At 61.0% G+C, this 17,364-nt stretch overlaps 2 protein-coding genes across 10 annotated transcripts in view; one reads left to right on the forward strand and one right to left on the reverse strand.

The window, feature by feature from the left end:
- Positions 1-8,002, forward strand: part of BEGAIN (brain enriched guanylate kinase associated) — a 46,007-nt gene extending 38,005 nt beyond the window's left edge. For 3 of the 6 annotated variants that reach the window (XM_082448256.1, XM_082448260.1, XM_082448261.1), the window contains 4 exons: positions 281-347; positions 802-909; positions 3,562-3,645; positions 4,574-8,002. In XM_082448256.1, the coding sequence (XP_082304382.1) occupies positions 281-347; positions 802-909; positions 3,562-3,645; positions 4,574-5,944 (1,630 nt within the window). In that variant the 3' untranslated portion in view covers positions 5,945-8,002. The remainder of the gene's footprint in view (positions 1-280; positions 348-801; positions 910-3,561; positions 3,646-4,573) is intronic. The other 3 variants (XM_082448259.1, XM_082448258.1, XM_082448257.1) reach the window with 2 other exon arrangements.
- Positions 8,003-12,170: 4,168 nt separating this feature from the next.
- WDR25 (WD repeat domain 25) overlaps positions 12,171-17,364 on the reverse strand; it is a 137,884-nt gene continuing 132,690 nt past the window's right edge. For all 4 annotated transcript variants that reach the window (XM_082448264.1, XM_082448262.1, XM_082448263.1 and 1 more), the window contains exons 5-7: positions 15,902-16,072; positions 13,216-13,356; positions 12,171-12,637 (exon numbers count right to left, since the gene is read on the reverse strand). In XM_082448264.1, coding sequence (XP_082304390.1) covers positions 12,416-12,637; positions 13,216-13,356; positions 15,902-16,072 — 534 coding nt within the window. In that variant the 3' untranslated portion in view covers positions 12,171-12,415. The remainder of the gene's footprint in view (positions 12,638-13,215; positions 13,357-15,901; positions 16,073-17,364) is intronic.

Below are 17,364 nucleotides of genomic sequence, written 5' to 3' on the forward strand. Positions count from 1 at the left end.
AGCCTTGTAAGGACTGTGTGTAAACTGTGAGTTAACCGGCTCTGAGTGAGGACCCGACAGAATCCCTTGTGAATAACAGGCCTTCCCTTCTCATCTACAGGGGTCCTCGGCCCTGGCCCAGGAAATGTTGCAACAAGTTAGCTTCAATCAGATGCTTTCTAGCGCAGGAGCAGTTGGAGCAGGGTGGGGCCTGTGTTCAGCCCTCAGCGGGCTGTATGGCTACAGGGGCCGTGGGAGGGTCGGGCCTGGCACAGCAGTGACCTCAAGGCCTCCATTCCAGGATTCAGAGCAACTACATGGCGCTGCAAAGGATCAACCAGGAGCTGGAGGACAAGCTGTACCGCATGGTGAGGGCACGCCACATCCCCCCTCACCCCAGCACTCCCAGCCCTGGGCCCCCAGCTCTGGAACCATGGTGAGGACCTCGGGCCTGGCGGTCATGCCCTTGCCCGTGAGGAGCTGGGCCAAAGGCCTCGTTTCCATCCCGCCCACTCCCTGCTCCCCGGGGTTGGGCCGGTCCCACCTGTCTCTGCCCCGATTGGGTGCTCTCCAGCACTCACCTGTCACTGTGCCCACGGTGCAGAGCAGAGACTGAGGCTCAGAGGGGCAGTGACTTGCCCAAGGCCGTCTGGCTCCTCCCTGGCAGAGCAGGACTGGAACATGGGCTGCTCTGTGCTCTGACCCTCGCGTGCCTTGGCCTCCAAGCTCCTCCTCATTATCGGCTGCGAGCGGGAACCCAGGAGGCCCCAGGCCTTGGCCGACTGCTGAGCACCTCCCTCTTCTGCCGTCCCCCACCTCCAGGGCCAGCACTATGAGGAAGAGAAGCGAGCGCTTAGCCACGAGATCGTCGCCCTCAACAGCCACCTGCTGGAGGCCAAGGTGACCATCGACAAGCTATCGGAGGACAATGTGAGTGTCGGGCCCTTCTGACCCTGAGGGGCTGGCACAGGGCCGGGTGGACAGACGGGATGGTCAGGACCTCATGGAGTACCTGGGCAGTTGGGGAAGGACGGGGGCTGCCTCACAAACTGCATCCCGCGAGACCCTCCCCTGAAAGGAGATGGGGCTCGAGATAGGGAGCATGGGGCCACGGTGTCCCGGTCAAGGCAGGGCTTCCTGACCCCAAGGTTGGGGCGTGGCCACTCAGGACTCCTGCCTTGGGCCCCTTGCAGTGGACATCAGAGTCCTGTGGCTACCCGTGGGTCCCGATTTCCAGGGTCCCGCGAGAAGGGCCCCGCTGCCCTCCACAGACCCGTCAGCTGAGTACACGCTCACTGATTAGCATCTGCTCCTCGCCGGGCCAGACCCTACGAGGCTCTGAGAATACGTGTGAACAACACAGGCAAGCAAGTGCCCTGCCCACGTGGAGTTTACATCTGAGCAGGGGAGTGCGGAGGGCGGACAGTAAACAGGATAGATATGTCAACTGTGTAGTGACTTGGAAGTGCTAAATGCTGCAGAGAAAAATAAAAGCAGGGGATGGTGCTGGGAGCTGCCAGTTGCAGGGTTAAGGAATCTCAGTCGGGTGCTTCTGGAAGAGGCTGCTGGAGCTGAGACCTGAAAGCGATGAGGGAGCTGGCCATGGGACAGCGGGGGAGGGAGAAAGAGCCACAGCGGCAAAGGTGGGTCTGAGTAACTTGAAGACCAGCAAAGAGACCAGAGGGGGCTCTTGTGGGGAGGAGAGGCCGAGGGTCTGAGATCAGAAGGATAACAGGAGACTGCATTGTCTAGGCTCCTGTAGGAATCTGGGGGGTTTTTCTGAGTGAAGTAGGGAGCCATTGAAGGTTCTTGAACAGAGGGGGCTCTTGTGGGGAGGAGAGGCCGAGGGTCTGAGATCGGAAGGATAACAGGAGACTGCATTGTCTAGGCTCCTGTAGGAATCTGGGGGGTTTTTCTGAGTGAAGTAGGGAGCCATTGAAGGTTCTTGAACAGAGGGGGCTCTTGTGGGGAGGAGAGGCCGAGGGTCTGAGATCGGAAGGATAACAGGAGACTGCATTGTCTAGGCTCCTGTAGGAATCTGGGGGGTTTTCTGAGTGAAGTAGGGAGGCATTGAAGGTTCTTGAACAGAGGGGTAGCCTGACTGAACTTACCCTTACTGGGCTCCGGTGGCTTCTCTGCTGAGGACAGACCGTAGAGGACAAAGGCATGAGTGGCAAGGTCAAGGGGACAGCAATCTGGGAGAAGGACCATGGTGGCTTGGCCAGGATGGCGTCCAGGGAGGTGGGAAGAGGGGGGGGGTTTTGTATTCTGGTTATATTTTGAAGCTGGAACCAAAGTCATTGACCGATTTGGGATGTGGGTTATGAGAAGAAAAAATGGGTCCAGCCCGACTGCAGGGGTCAGAGTCTGCAGGAAGGGAGCCACCTGCCGTCTCCTGGGCTGGGACCTTCTGGGGGAGACGTGGGAGGGGGCGGCAGGCGTGGGGCTGGAGCCGGGCCCTGGACAGCCAGGTGGAGATGCCACAGGTAGGAGACGGCGGAAGAGTGCACAGAGGTGAGGGGCGGCGCTCAGAAGACTGTTAACAACTTGGTGGCAGGTCTGGGCTGGCCAGACAGTGCCTGCAGCCCTCTGATGCCAGCGGCAGCCAGTCTGGGGCCTCACAGGAGCCCAGTTCGCAGCTCCCAAGCATCTGTACCCTTTCAGGGATGCATTGAAGGAGCGGGGGACCCGGGTTCCCTCCACTATGCAGGCCAAGCCGGGGCACCAGTCTCAGTACAGAAGGTGGCGGGGCGGGACCTCCAGGACCAGGGTTGGGGGACGGCAGGGGTGCCCACGCCTTCAGCAGCTCACCTGAGCTGCAGGACGCCTGGGCCTGGTTGACTTGAGACTATGGGAGCAGGTGGACCTCAGGGCCCATCGGTGGACCCCAGACCCCCCGCCCCCGTCAGAGCCCTGGCTGCAGAGGGTCCCTGGGCGGCAGTGGGAACCAAGGCCCAGCGGCAGGCACATGCAACAGAGATTTTCCAAAGATGAAACCAAATCCCCTCGATTCCTACTGTTTGCATCTGTTTTCAGCTCAGGAGGCTGAGCTGGTCCCCACCCGGACCTGGGGTCACACAGGCCCTCTGCCCCCAATCGCCCTGACCCTTGCCCGTCCCCGCAGCCATGCCTGTGTCCAGGCCTCACTCTGAGACGTGGGAGCGGCAGGCCCGTTCCTAGCCCCTCGCCGGTGCCGGCGCTCTCCACTGTGTTCCCTTGGGAGGGACTCAGAGGCCGAGGGCAGGGAGACCGGGCCTGGTGTCCATGCCTGGGGCCTCCGGGACTTCAGGGCACGTTGCGGGCCATTCTTCTCCCACTGCCCCCCACCCTGTGGGAGCTTCCCACCCGGGTCAGTGGTGGGACCGCCTGGGAGGGCGCCCTCCACACACCAGCGGCTCCAGGTCAGAGCAGGGGCCCCCGTTCTGCAGGCGAGAGTGTGAGGCCCAGAGAGGGTCCTCGTGCTGCCCACTGCACAGCCGGCTCTGCCCGCCGGTTTCCGCGTTGGCCACTGGGCACCGGTCAGGGTGGCAGCGACCTTGGCGAGGGGCGAGCCTGTGCAAAACAGCTTCTCTTGTCTTTTAGGAGCTCTATAGGAAGGACTGCAATCTAGCGGCCCAGCTGCTGCAGTGCAGCCAGACCTACGGCAGGGGCCATAAGGTGTCCGAGGTAACGTGAGCCCCGCCCCGGCCAGGCCCACCGCTGCCCCCCGCCACCACTCGGGGCTCCTGCCTCGCAGGTCCCACCCTTGAGAGCGAAGGGGCTGGCTGCGCCCGAGTGCCCCGGCCCTGCTCGATCCTGCCGTGCCCTGGCCTCTCTGAGTACGTGGTGGAGGGACCGCCCCATACACCCCCCCCACCAGCCCAGACGGCCGGCACACTCCCCCCGTTTCCTCCGGGGACTGCTCCCGGCCCCCACCCGCTGTGTGAGCCTCCCCGAAACCCTGTGGTTTGGTTTGGGTACAATTCCTGACGGTGCTCATTTCAGAGATAAGAAACTGGCTTCACCCGGGAGTCACTGGGCCGAGGCCACAGGGCCCAGCCTCGGACCCGGGGCTCCCACCCCAGCCAGGCCGCCCCTCCCCTCACCCAGGCCTTTCCACCTTCCGTCTCCCCGAGGCTGGGCCACGCCTAAGACACTCACAAAATAGATCAAACAGTAGCGGGACGTCCCCCGCAGGGCGCCAGGCGCTCCCGCGGGAACTGCTGGGCGCCTGGCCCTCAGTCTTTGTCGCATCTGTTTCTGAGTCTGTCTGGTCTGGGAGCACCCAGGCCGCATGAGCGGGCCGGGGGTGCCCTCCCAGAGACCCTGGGGCTGGGAGAGCAAGTCAGCCCCTCAGGGGAAGGCCCGAGTCAGACCCGGGTTCCAGCCTCCAGGCTCTGCGGTGCCCCACTGGAGTGGGCCGGGGTGGGTGGCGGTGACCAGGGGTTCTCAGGCACGTCCCGGGAGCTTGTGAAATAGAGCCTCCCGGGCATTGGCTCCAGCTGGTGGGATTCGAGAGGCCCTGGGCAGGTCCCCGGTCGGTCAGTCTCGGCTGCCACTCCTGGGCTGACCGTGACCCCCATCCCCTCCTCCTCCTTGCGGCGTCCCATTCTAGCTGCCCTCAGAGTTCCAGGAGCACGTGAGCCTGCACATGGAGAAGCAAGGCTGCAGCTTGCCCTCCCCGCTCTGCCGCCCGGCCTACGCTGACAGTGTCCCCCCCTGCGTCCTCGCCAAGGTGCTGGAGAAGCCAGACCCCGGCAGCCTGTCCTCCCACCTGTCGGATGCCTCAGCCCGTGACCTGGCCTTCCGCGACAGGCTGGAGAAGCCGGGCCCCCGGCCCCCCTACAAGGGGGACATCTACTGCAGCGACACAGCGCTCTACTGCCCCGAGGAGCGGCGCCGGGACCGGCGGCCCAGCGTGGACGGGCCCGTGACCGACGTGGGCTTCCTGCGGGCCCAGAATTCCACTGACAGCGCGGCCGAGGAGGAGGAGGAGGCCGCGGCAGCGGCCTACCCCGCGGGCTACCGGCACGAGGCCTTCGCGGGCTACGCGGCCTCGCTGCCCACGTCCAGCTCCTACTCGAGCTTCAGCGCCACGTCGGAGGAGAAGGAGCACGCCCAGGCCAGCACGCTCACCGCTTCGCAGCAGGCCATCTACCTGAACAGCCGCGACGAGCTCTTCGGCCGCAAGCCGCCTGTGGCCTACGGGAGCAGCCCACGCTACGCCTCGGCCGCGGCCGCAGTGGCCGCCCCGCTTGAGGCCGAGGCGGCCCCGGGCTTCGCGAGGACTGTGTCGCCGTACCCCGCCGAGCCCTACCGCTTCCCGGTCTCCCCCGGCCCCCAGCCCGCCCTGATGCCCCCCAACCTGTGGAACCTGCGGGCCAAGCCGGGGTCGGCCCGGCTGGCTGCAGAGGACGTGCGCGGCCAGTGGCGGCCGCTGAGCGTGGAGGACATCGGCGCCTACCCCTTCCCGGCCGCCGCTGCCGCCGCCGCCGCCGCCCCCCCTCCCGGCCGCGCCTCGCCCAGCGGCTTCAGCGACCGCTACTTTGGGGCCGGAGGCGGCCCGGGCGAGAAGGCCGAGGGCCGCGCCAGCCCCCTCTATGCCAGCTACAAGGCTGACAGCTTCTCGGAGGGCGATGACCTCTCCCAGGGCCACCTGGCCGAGCCCCGCTACCTCCGGGCGGCCGGTGACCTGAGCCTCAGCCCCGGCCGCTCGGCTGAGCCCCTGCCCAGCTACGCGGCCAGCGAGGGGGAGCGGGAGAGGCTCGGGGTGCAGCTGTGTGGGGCGGGCGGCAGCCCCGAGGCCGAGCACAGCCCCCGGAGCTCCAGGGATTCCCTGGAGCCCAGCTCCATGGAGGCCTCCCCGGAGATGCACCCCGGCGCCCGCCTCAGCCCCCAGCCCGCCTTCCCTCGGACTGGCGGCTCGGGGCTCAGCCGCAAGGACAGCCTCACAAAAGCCCAGCTCTACGGAACCCTGCTCAACTGAGCGCCCACGTGCAGGCCTCGGCCGCGGCCACCCCGCACACCGGGTCCCGAGGGGCGCTGCCTCGCCTCCCCGATACCCATCCTCCCGGCCCCGCAGACGAGGACCCCGTCGAGCCTGGGGGGGGGACCCCACCCACGTGTCTCGTCCACCCCCGCACCGCCACGGTGGACCGTTTCTCACACAGCAACCTCCTTCCCCACCGGAGATGAGCAGCCCCCCTTTTATAAAGTGCAACTATTTTTATAGAGCAAAAGGGTCTTTCTTAACGCACTCAGCCTCCAGCTCCCTGGATGGCAGCCTAGGCGTTTTCGACGCAATGCTCCTTGATTTTCGGGTGAGGGCGAGTGGGGCCTGCCCCCTTAGAGGGAAGGACGGTGTCCTGCGGAGACCCCCCCCCCCCGCCAGCCAGTGACAAGGGAACCCTGACGCTCTGTCCACAAAGAGGGGAACTGGAACGGGTGGAGGGATGTGTAACGTTTTCAGCTGTTCTCGCCGTGTGGCCGACGACCACCCCCCAGCTCCCCCGTGGTCCGTAGTCCCGAGTGGGGCTGGTGCTCGTCCCCCAGTGTCCCGCTCCCCGGCACCACCTTGCTCTACCTCAGATGTAATGAGGCCCTCCGACCCCGGGTTCTGTAGCTTGCTTTCCTGTCGTCTGTGATGCATGCCCTGTCTCAGTACTGTATTTTGCATTCATTAATAAAAGACGTCGGTGGAAAGAATTTGGGTTTGGGTAGTTTCTTCTCCCCCCTGCCTTTTGATCTCAGGACGTGTGGCCCTGGGTGTCTCCCCCTGTCCTCCCCTCTCTGAGGCCAGGGCAGCCTGATAATAACACTCCTCCCCGGCCCTGGCACCGTGTCATCCAGTGTTTGAATTCTTCCATTGTCTCAACCCGCTAAACGTTATTATTGCCATTTCATACAACGTTCCTTACAGACTTTGCTTCTGCCTCAAGATTCCTTAGGATTTCCTTTAGTTCGGCTCTGCTGGTGACAAACTCTCCTGGGGTTTTTTTTCCTCTGAAGATGTCTTTGCTCCATTTCTGAAGGATATTCTCACTGGGGAGAATGTCAGCAGGGGTCTCTTTCCCTCAGTGCACAGAGATGTCCCCTGGCTTCCTGCTGGGGTGGGACTCGCCATCAGTCCCCCCACCTCCCCAGGAGCTGTTCCTTTGGCGCTAATCTGTCTTTTTCTCTCCAGCTGCGTAAGATCTTCCCTTTGACTTTGGTTTTCTGCAGTTTCCCTGAGGTGTGTCTCACTGTGGATTTCTCCTTGTTGGGAATTCACAGGGAGTCTTGTATCTGTGGATTGGTGTATTTCATTGGTGTATCTGTGGATTGGTGTATTTCATTGGTGTCTGTGGATTGGTGTATTTCAGTAGTTGAGGAAAATCCTCAGCTACTTAAACTATTTCTCCACCCTTCCCTCCTCCTGGGACTGCCATCAGAACCTCTGTGTCCTCTACCTCTGTGTCCCTGCCTCCTTAAGACCCACACCTCGGTGTCACCGTGCTCAACCTGCATTCTTCCAGGTCACTAATTCTCCTCTGCTGCGTCCATTCAGCTGCCAAACACAGCCACCAAGTTTTTAGTTTTAGTTATTAATGTTTTCCATTTCTAGAAGTTCTGTCTGGTTATTCTACAAACCCACTATGCCACTTTCTAATAGTTTCCTATTCCCTGGAGATATTTCCAAGCTTGTCTTTTGTTTCCTTAAACAGAGCGGGCACAGCTGGCTCACTGTCTGGGTCTGACACGTCCATCAGGTGGGGTCTGTGTAGACCTGTTTATCTTGGTTCCTGCCCGTGTTGCCTTGTTTCTTTGTGTGCCTGGATTGAGCATGCTCATTGATGCCCTTGAGAAAGTACTTGTGAACGTTCTGCAAGGCCTAGGATGGAGGGCCCCTCCTCCAGGGGGCTTTACGTCTGCTTCTTCCAGGGGCTGGGCACTTCCCACTGGGAGGGGACCACCTCGGCCCAGGTGCGCACCTGAAGTTCTCCGGCCCACCCAGCTTCGTGTAGCTCCAGGGTGCCTGCACCTGACCTGCCCCTGCAGGCCCCACTGCCCACCCCCAGGAGCAGATGCGCCCCAGGAAGCAGCCTCCTGGCGGGGGAGGGGCTGTGGAGAGGCTCGGCAGTCAGCTCCCCTGTCTGGGGCCCAGTTTCCCTGTGGGCAGGTGGGGAAGCAACCCTCACCGAACTGGGGGGCAAATGGGAGGGTGGAGGGGAAAACAAACACATGGGCCCTGGCACCCAGCAGGCTCTCGCTCAGAGACGCTCCCAGAGGGGCCCTGGCCTCATCAGCACCACGCGGGTTGTGAGACTGGACCCCAGGGCTGGGAACCCCAAGGACTTTGCAGTCTGGGCCCCGAAGGCCAGGCCCCCACATGGTCACTTCAGAGTCTGAGTGCTCCTCCCCGCAGACGGCCCACAGGCCTCACAGGGCTGGCCTGCCATGGCCTCTGAAGCCAGCCACAGCCGGGGTGGGCTTCCCTCCTTCACCAAGCACCCCCCTCGCTCCACTCCGGTCCTGCCTCACTCCCAACAGGACCCTGGCTGTGCACCCACCGTCCGCCGACCCTTCTGTCCATGTTTCTTCTCAACCCACAGTGGGCAGTGCAGGGCTGTGTGACCTTGGGCAAGTCCTGGGCCCTCTGGGCTAGTTTCCCCTTCTGGAGCCTGAGGACGCTGACTCGTGAGCTCCCCAGGGGCCCTCGAGACCGGTGGCTGTCCCACTGCATGGAGAGCCCCAGGCTGGACCAGAGGTGGGTCCCCAGGGAGGGGAGGAGCACAGACTTCCCGGGCCTGTCCCTCTGCCCTCCGAGCATCGGTCTCCTCGGCGGGACGGTGGGGCTCACGGCCACCTCGCGGGGGCTGTAAGCGTCAGCCTCACTCAGCAAAGTCACGGCCGCGCTCAGCAGCAGACACAGCCACGCTGGCATCTCCACATGAAACCGTTCTTCTCCCACGACGGCTTCAGATCTGTATTTCAGATTTATGGGTGAGGCGAATGTAGGCACTCAGCCCCGGGAAGGTGGGTGGAGGGGAGAGCCCACACTCCTTTTTCATTCCTGCTCCATACTTTCTAAATTTAGCTCTCTTATTTTAAAATTGCAAATGGTGAACTCCTAGACACCTTGCAGAGGATCAGGAGTCTTGAATGCTCTTTGGAAGACAGCACTTGGAAAAAGAAACAGATAAAGGGTACGGAGAGCACCTGCCATTCTTCCCAGTAAAATAACCTAAGAAGGGGGTAGGGCTTGCAGGGCGCGTAGGTAAGAAATCAAATCCACAGGGGAGGGGTGCTAAGAAACAGCCGCAGTGTCTGGGGATACCTGGATATCCCTGTCCCAGGAGGGTCAGAGCTTCGGCTGGTTCAAGGTGACCAGTGTGGTAAAGAAGCGGCCTCCAAGGACAGAGATTTGGCTGGTGTTTGCTCCAAGAGCAGTCGAAAGCGTACCAGCCCACAAAGGCCCCGTGCAAGCAGGTGATGGGTCTGGGACCCGTGGTGTCCTGGCCCCAAATCCCACAGGGCTGCAGGTAGCCGGGGTGTGGACTCAGCACAGGGGAGGGGCCGGGCAGCTTGGTGGGCAGGGAGGTCGTCCCCTGGCCACACCCCAGCGCCCACGCCAAAGCCACTTGAGTACAGTCTGTAACTGATGCTCATTAAACAAATGAGTGGTCATATTAACACATTACAGTGGAGAGAGCAGTCAGCAAACCACGTGATGAAATTCTCACTCAGAAGACACTCCACATCAAGGAAGGCAGAAAAACGCCCGCTTCGGGCTGGGCTAGAGAGCAGGATGTCTGGACCCCAGGATCTGGGGCTGGATGCAAGGTGGGGGCAGGAGAGGTGGGCGAGAGGCATCTGGGAAGGCCAGGCCCCCCTAGCCCCAGACGAGCACAGCCTCCCCTCCTGGCCTGTGTCTGGGTTCATTCACACGTTGTCAATCCATCCGACAAATGCCTGCCAAGGGACTGTTCAGGCTGGACCTGGGGGGACACACCCTCATGACAATACTGTGGGGGTCCCATCACTCTCCCCTCCAGCTGCATAGTGGCAGCTATGCCTGGCCAGGGGCCCCTGGTCTGGGGCGGGCATGTGACACAAGCCAGCCAATCAGAGGCCTTCCCTGAGACTTGTCAACTGGGAGTAGCTCACTGGGGGCTTCTGCCGTGAGAGTGAGCCAGAGCTGGCCGGAGAGGGTCTCGCCAGACCAGGTCTGAGGATGAACCCAACCGCGCCCTCTGGCCTGAACTGGCTCAACTCCTGCACCAGTGTTTGGGCTGACACTGATGCTGATATTATCACTAATACTGATACTCCCACTGCTGGCTCCTGAGCGCCTGCTGCATACACGTCCTGCCGAGAGCTATCACACACAACCTCATGAATCCCCACAAGCTGGGTACTATGAATTCTCATTTACAGCATGGGACACTGAGGCAGCTCAGCACTGGCTGTGACCGCACAATAGCGAAAGGGGGTGACAGGGTTGAAGTCCACGGCCGTCTGATCCCAAAGCCCACATCCTGTGGGCAGGTCTTACCTGCAGTTATTCACAGAATGCCTCCCGCGCGCAGGGGCCAGGGATGCAGCCGGGAGCAGGGCCCTGCAAGCCCGGGAAGTTTGCACTGCACTGAGCACGCACGCTGGGCGGCAGCATCAGGAAGGGACGGGGCTCAGGGCGCCTGTTACATTCGGAGCCCTGAAGGAGCGGGGCGGGGGGTGCTGGGGGAAGAGGGGCCCAGCACAGGGGGCAGCGGGAGGCAGCTGTAACCTGGGAAGGCTTCACAGAGGAAGTGACCCCAAGGCGGGCTTCACAGGTCACAGAGCTCCCCACTCAGAGCAGGCGAAGCCACCTGGGGGCGTGAGGGGTGAGGCAGGAGTGTCCACTGCCTGCCCAGGCTCTGAGTGGATGCACACTGAGACTCCCCTCTGCTCAGGCTGGGGCAGCCCCCCGTGCGGGCCTCCACTTCCGCCAGGGCTGAGCGTGGGGTGCGGTTACCTTTCCCTCCACCAAAGAAGCCATTCTTGAAACTTCCACCCTGAAGTGATTCCACCCTGAGCTTCCACCACACCCAGCCCAGGGGACACAGGGTCCCTGGGACCCTGCATCCTGCCCAGGAAGGGAGTTCCCTTCCTTCACCCTCCGAGGGGCACGGTGTGAGAGACACCCGGGATCCCGTGCTCACACCCGCCCACGCGCTTGGCTCTGGTCTCTCCGGCCCAGCTCGGGGACACAGCATGCACTCAGCACCCAGGCTTCGTGCTGACTGCAGGGGATGAGGACGAAGGACAGACAAGGAGTCGGCCCTCAGGATGAGTCCCACCTCAGGGCCTTTGCACTGCCCTTCCCTCTGCTTGGGATGCCCTGCCTGTGGACCCCAAGATTCCCAAGGGCCCGGGGGTGAGTTAGACACACTGAAATAAATGTTTACCACCCCAGCAAGCCCCAGAGCCCCTCCCAATCTGCCCAGTCCCCCTCCCCAGACTGGAGCTCCCAGGGTGCTGACACCCACCACACACTTGACCTTCTTGGACCCTCACAGCAAGCCTGCAGGCTGGGGATTCTGACACCACTTTACAGAGGGGGGAACTGAGGCTCTGAGAGGAAATATGACTTGGTCTCAGCTACTCTGACAGCAGAGCCGGGCCTGAAGCCCAGGTTCTGGAGAGGCCAGGCTGGGCACCACCTGCTCCTGTGGCCTCTCCTCAGGTCCCCTGTGTTTTCTCACTGACCCCCTGCCGGGGACACCCTCCTCACAGGCTCATGGTCTGCCCCCTCCAGGGAGACTTCCAAGGCTTCAGGGATGCCCCTGTCCTGAGACGTGCACCTTTGGTCCCCACCCTCACCCATCGGTGGATCTTTGGGCTCCTGGGGCTTAGGGCTCCTCAAGGGCCCTTTGCTTCTCCACATTGCTCCCTCCCCCGGGGCAGACGCACTCCCGTGGGCAGCGCGCACACCTGACAGGCAGTGGGCAAGGAGGAGCGCAGATGGCCCGGGGCTCGGGCAAACCCGGGGACCCCGCTGGCCACGCTTCGGGGGAGGGAGAGGGCGGCCCGTGCCTGAGCAGGCCCTGTGAGACCGGGGGGCGGGCAGACCTGGACCCAGAGCCCCCGGGGGCTGCCCCCCTCCAGCTCCCACCCCAGGTTTTGTCTCCAAGCTCCAGCAGGCCTGCGAGTGGGGAGCCGATACATATTTGTCGCTGAAATAACCTAAGAAATAGCAAAACACTCACGTTTATTGAGCATCACCAGCAGCGTGCCAGGTGCTTTTGCTAATGTAGCCCTCGGAACCCCGAGACACAGGGATTTTGTCCCCATTTTACAGATGAGGACGCTGAGGCTCAGAGGGCGGAGAAGGCGGCGTCCACCCGAGCCCGACCCCAAAGCCAACCTCAGGTCCTCGTCATCACACACACCGACCACCCACCCCGGCCGGTGTCTGGAAGGTTCCACGCTGGGAGGCTCAGTGCCAGATCTTAACGTCGCCCTCCCAGGAGCAGGTGGCGAGGACGGAGGGCAGCACGGGGTGGAAGGTGGTGCCCACACAGGCCTGCATGTGCCCGTGCAGCGTGCGGGCGCGGCTGGCGGTGCGGAAGCTGTACACCAGGACCCGGCCGTCGGCACTGCCCGTCAGCAGCAGGTCACCGTCTGGAGAGCACTCGCAGCCCACCGAGTAGCCTTCCACCTGCAGAGGGTGATCCGGGGTGAGCAGGCCACGCGGCACAGGCCGCACGGCCTCCCTGCCCCTCCCGCAGGGGAGCGCGCTGGGGCCCAGAGCCGGCCAGGAGCGGGGCTGGGCCTCACACCCAGCGGCCGAGCTCCTGCCGTGAGCCCGGGGCCCCGGCACGGGCCTGTGTCACAAGGCCGGTTCAGTGTAATCCAGGGAGCCCAGCTCTAGCCCAGCTGATGGCGTCTGGCCTCAGCGCCAGGCGCTGGGGCCCCACTGGCTCTGCCCCGTGAGGCAGCCCTCAGCAGGGAAAGGGGGCAGATGGAGAAACAGCCCCACCCCCGTTCCGTCCTCCGCCCCTCCCCAAGCCCCGTGACCTGTCCGCATGAGCCGACAGACAGATCAAGGAAACCGTCCCTGCCCAGCAGCTGGGGCCCGGGGCCTAGAGTGGACACCAGGCCACGTGGCATGGGGTCACCTGGGAAACAGGAAACACACATTGCCTGGACAGAGGGTCCATGCCCTCAGGGGCCGCAAGCCCCTTGCTGGCGTTGTCAGTGGGACAACCTTCCACCTGGGGGACAGGGCCGAGGTACCTTGTGCCCCTCGTAGCGCCGTCGTCTGCTCATCCGGTAGGGCCACACGGCGGAGAAGAGGGCCAGGTAGTTGCCGTTGGTCTGCGCCAGGAACACAGGCTCCCTCGGGTGCAAGGTGAGGCTGGGGCAGGTGTACCTCTCCTGAGAAAGAGCAGGGCCACAGAGAGGGTGGAGGGGGCTCCCACCTGGGCTTCTGCCTCTGACGGACTCACCCCCCAAACTCTGCCCGTGGGGCCTTGGGCCCTCTGCCCAGACCTTGGCTTAGGGGTCTGTGTGAATTTCCTGCTGCTGCTGTAACAAAATGCCTCCAATTTCATGGCTTAAAGCAACACACATTTATTATCTTACAGTTCTGGAGGTCAGAAGTCCGAAACGGTCTCTCTGGGCTAACTAAACTCAAGATGCCAGCAGGGCTTTGTTCCCTCCGGAGTCTTTAGGGGGGAATCTGCTCCCTTGTCCTTTCCGGCTTCTAGGGGCCCCCTGCACTCCTTGGCTCATGGCCTTTGGAGTAGACTGAAAAATGTCCCACCAAATACTTCCATGTCCTAATTCCTGGGACCTGTGAATGTCACCTTATATGTCCAAAAAAAAAAAAAAGGCGGTGGGAACTTGCAGATATAATTAACTTAAGGATCTTGAGATGAGGAGATTATCGTGTATTACTGCCCTAAATGCAATCACATGAACCCTTATAAAAGGGAAGCAGAAGAGATCAGACACACAGAGGAGGCGATGTGAAGACGGAGCAGAGAGAGACCTGAAGATGTTGGCATGGAGACCGGAGTGATGCAGCCACGAGCCGAGTATCACCAGCGGCCACCAGAAGCTGGAAGAAGCAAGGGACAGATGCTCCCCCGAGCCTCCAAGGGGAGCGGGCCCTGACAACATCTTGATTTCAGCCCCGTGATACTTTTTACAAACTTCTGGCCTCCGTGGCTGAAAGAATACATTTCTATTGATTTAAGCCACCAGGTTTATGGTAATTTGTAATTTGTTACACAGCGATAGAAAACGAATCCGCACGCCCATCTCCCCACCTCCACAGTGAGCCGTTGAGGGTCCCCAGCCCAGCCCAGGGTCCCGCGCAGCCAGAACGCATAGTAAGTGAGAAGGTGACTGGCCAAGCGGGGAGGTGAACGCCTGCACAAGGGGTTCCAAACAGGAGGGGAAATCTCACTGTTTAACAGGCTCGGTCACACAGAAACACCCCTAAAAGCTCCCTTCTCCATTGTACCTGTTCCGTGTTCTAAGTGATGTCCTGAAGCCACAGCCTCTAAATGAGGCTAAATTCAGAGGGTGACGTCAGGAGCAGTTGGAACCATGGCTGCAGACTAATGTGCTGTCAGAGGCACATGGTAACCTGATAACGAGCTCCCGGTGTGACGCTACCAGGCAGAGTGCCTGCTCGCCTGCACAGAAGGTGAGGAGGTGTGACCCTAGGAGGGCTGGTGCCTCAGGCACACAGCACTTTCTCTGCCTCACTTGCTTCCCTGGTCTCTGCAGCGCCGTCAGAGGCAGGACGCCCCGCTGGCTAGACATGCCCCGCCGGCCCTCCCAGGGCTCATCTTTCTCAGCAGGTTGCACTAGAACCCTGAAGTGAAGGTCTAGAGGCAGGTTGGCTCAGGGTCACTTAGAATCCTCTAAGAACAAGGGAAAAAGCAGGGAGAGGAAGATGGTGTATATATACACCTGACATATATTTTTAAATTCAGGGTGGCAGCACCAAAGAGATTAGCCATAGCTAATTTGAAATCTTAAAAGACGATGGTGGGTGGTGATAGTGATGTTGGTGATGGCGCTGATGATAATGATGGTGGTGATGGTGATGATTGAGGATGGTGGTGATGATGAGGAGGATGGTGGTGATGGTGTTGGAGATGGTGATGGTACTAGAGGTGATGGTGGTGATGGTAGTGATGATGATGATAGTGGTGATGGTAATAGAGGTGATGGTGATGATGATGGCGGTGATGGTGGTGATATAGTGGTGATGGTGATGGTGATGGATATGGTAATAGAGGTGCTGGTGATGATAGGTAGTGCATTTTATGGAGAACTCCCTGTGCCTGGCACTGTGCTAGATTCTTTATAAGTATTTATGTCTTTTAATTCTCAAAGCCATTCTATGAGGCAAGAAACATTCTCACCCTCAGTTTACGAAAAGAAAAATGAGAATCAAAGAGGGTAAATAATGGGCCCAGGCCCTCTGCTTGTAAGTGGTGAATGCAGGATTTTAATGCAGGTGGTCTACCTTCGGGGTCCCTGCTTGAACCCTTGAGTCACAGCCCCTGCCAAAACCACTGAGCAAGGGCAAGGCGGAACCCTGCAGGCTGGCTGGGGTGGCGGAGGGAGGGTAGGGGTGTCTCAGGTGTGCATCCACGTTCCCGTGGATCTGGACCGGGCCGCCCCTCCACACCCTTACCCCGGGGCCAGGCTGTGCTGGGCGGAGGACGAGTGAGAGGACCGTTAGGGAGTCACTCCGATCTGGGAGCCAGTGGAAGGTTCTCTGGGCAGGCCTGGACCTGCATTTTGCCTTCCCCGACCCTACAGATTTCAGGCAGCCCATCTGTCTCCAAAGGTCCTGTCTGCTGAACCATCTCCTTAGAAGTGACCTGGGACCCCAGACAGCCCGGGACTACACAGACGCACCCTGAAACTGAAAGCAATGCCAAACAGGGTTTCTCACGTGGAAAATCTGGTTGGAGATTTTGGCAGAGCTCCGGAAATCCCAGGCAATAATGGTGCGGTCGGCAGAGTCTCGGCTCGAAGCATCTGTGCTGCTCAGAAACTCGGAGCCTTCCCGGAGGAAGAGGATGTCCAAGGTCTGCTGGATGGTGGCCTTGTAGCTTCTCACCACCTGCAAGAGCGGGCGCCCGTCATGCCGGTGGGCCCCAGGGGTACAGGGCGGGTGCCCACACACGGGGACAAGGAGGGCCACTGAGTGCCCTGAGGGCTGGAGAGTTTCGAGAGGCTGGTGCTGGAAAACGCGCCCCCAGGCTGAGGAGCCCAAGCGTGGAGGTGGGGCTGCTGCGGGGTGACCTCAGGACCTGCCCCGTGATACCTCCACAGCCTTGCCTCCCCCCACGGACAGTCCTCCGCGTCCCACGCCCTCCCCACACCCACCGGCGCGTGGGCCCAGGGAGGCATGAAGATCTCCCCAGTCAGACTGGTCCCCTGGAGAGCAGCGGGGGCCCAACGAAGGAGAGCTTAGGGAAGGGCCCACGCCTAGCCAAGGGCACCTAAGGGCACCAGTGACGCCCATCAATACCAGGGCCATACTCTGTGCGAGGGCCTTGCTTCTGAAGAGGTCACGTAATTCACAGCTTTCAAAGCCTCAGCCTAACGTCCCTGGAGTGGTAAGTGCATCGTGGGAGCCAGTGTCCTCGAGCCCACGGAGCCAGAACCGCAGCATGTAAGTTAGCTTTAAAGACACTCTTTCTTTCTTACGTCATCACCAACATTCCACAGCCTCCTGTCTCTAAACTAACGTAATTAAGCGTCAAGCTGTCGTTCCGCTTTCTTCAGGGCATTTTCTCACGTGAACCTTCCAGCCTACAGCAACTGGGCTGGGCAGGGGCAGGGTGGGGGGTCCCAGCACCCGGACTAACACGTACCTCCATGCAGTAAACTCCTGCGCAACACAACTTTAAATTGCAATAGTGATCACCCGGCCGCAGGCACAGTGCCTCGGGCCCGCCTGCCGGGCCTGGCGGCCTGTTTACCAGCTCCCAGGGCGCCACCATGTGGCCACAGCATAAACACAGCTCTCCGGCACCTCGGCAGCCGGCCGTGAAACGAGCTGTCTTCATACTTATTTAAAAACTGGAGTTTAGGGACTTCCCTGGTGGTGCAGTGGTTAAGAATCCGCCTGCCAAGGCAGCGGACACGGGTTCGAGCCCTGGTCCCGGAAGATCGCATGTGCCGCAGAGCAACTAAGCCCGTGCGCCACAACTACTGAAGCCTGTGCGCCTAGAGCCCGTGCTCTGCAGCAAGAGAAGCCACCGCAGTGAGAAGCCTGCGCACCACAAGGAAGAGTAGCTCCCGCTCACCGCAACTAGAGAAAGCCCGCACGCAGCAACGAAGACCCAACGCAGCCAAAAAAAATAAATAAATATAATTTAAAATAGTAAATAAATACAAAATAAATAA

This window comes from Balaenoptera physalus (assembly GCF_965194825.1).
Source record: "Balaenoptera physalus genome assembly, chromosome: 2".
Classification (NCBI taxonomy): Eukaryota; Metazoa; Chordata; class Mammalia; order Artiodactyla; family Balaenopteridae; genus Balaenoptera; species Balaenoptera physalus.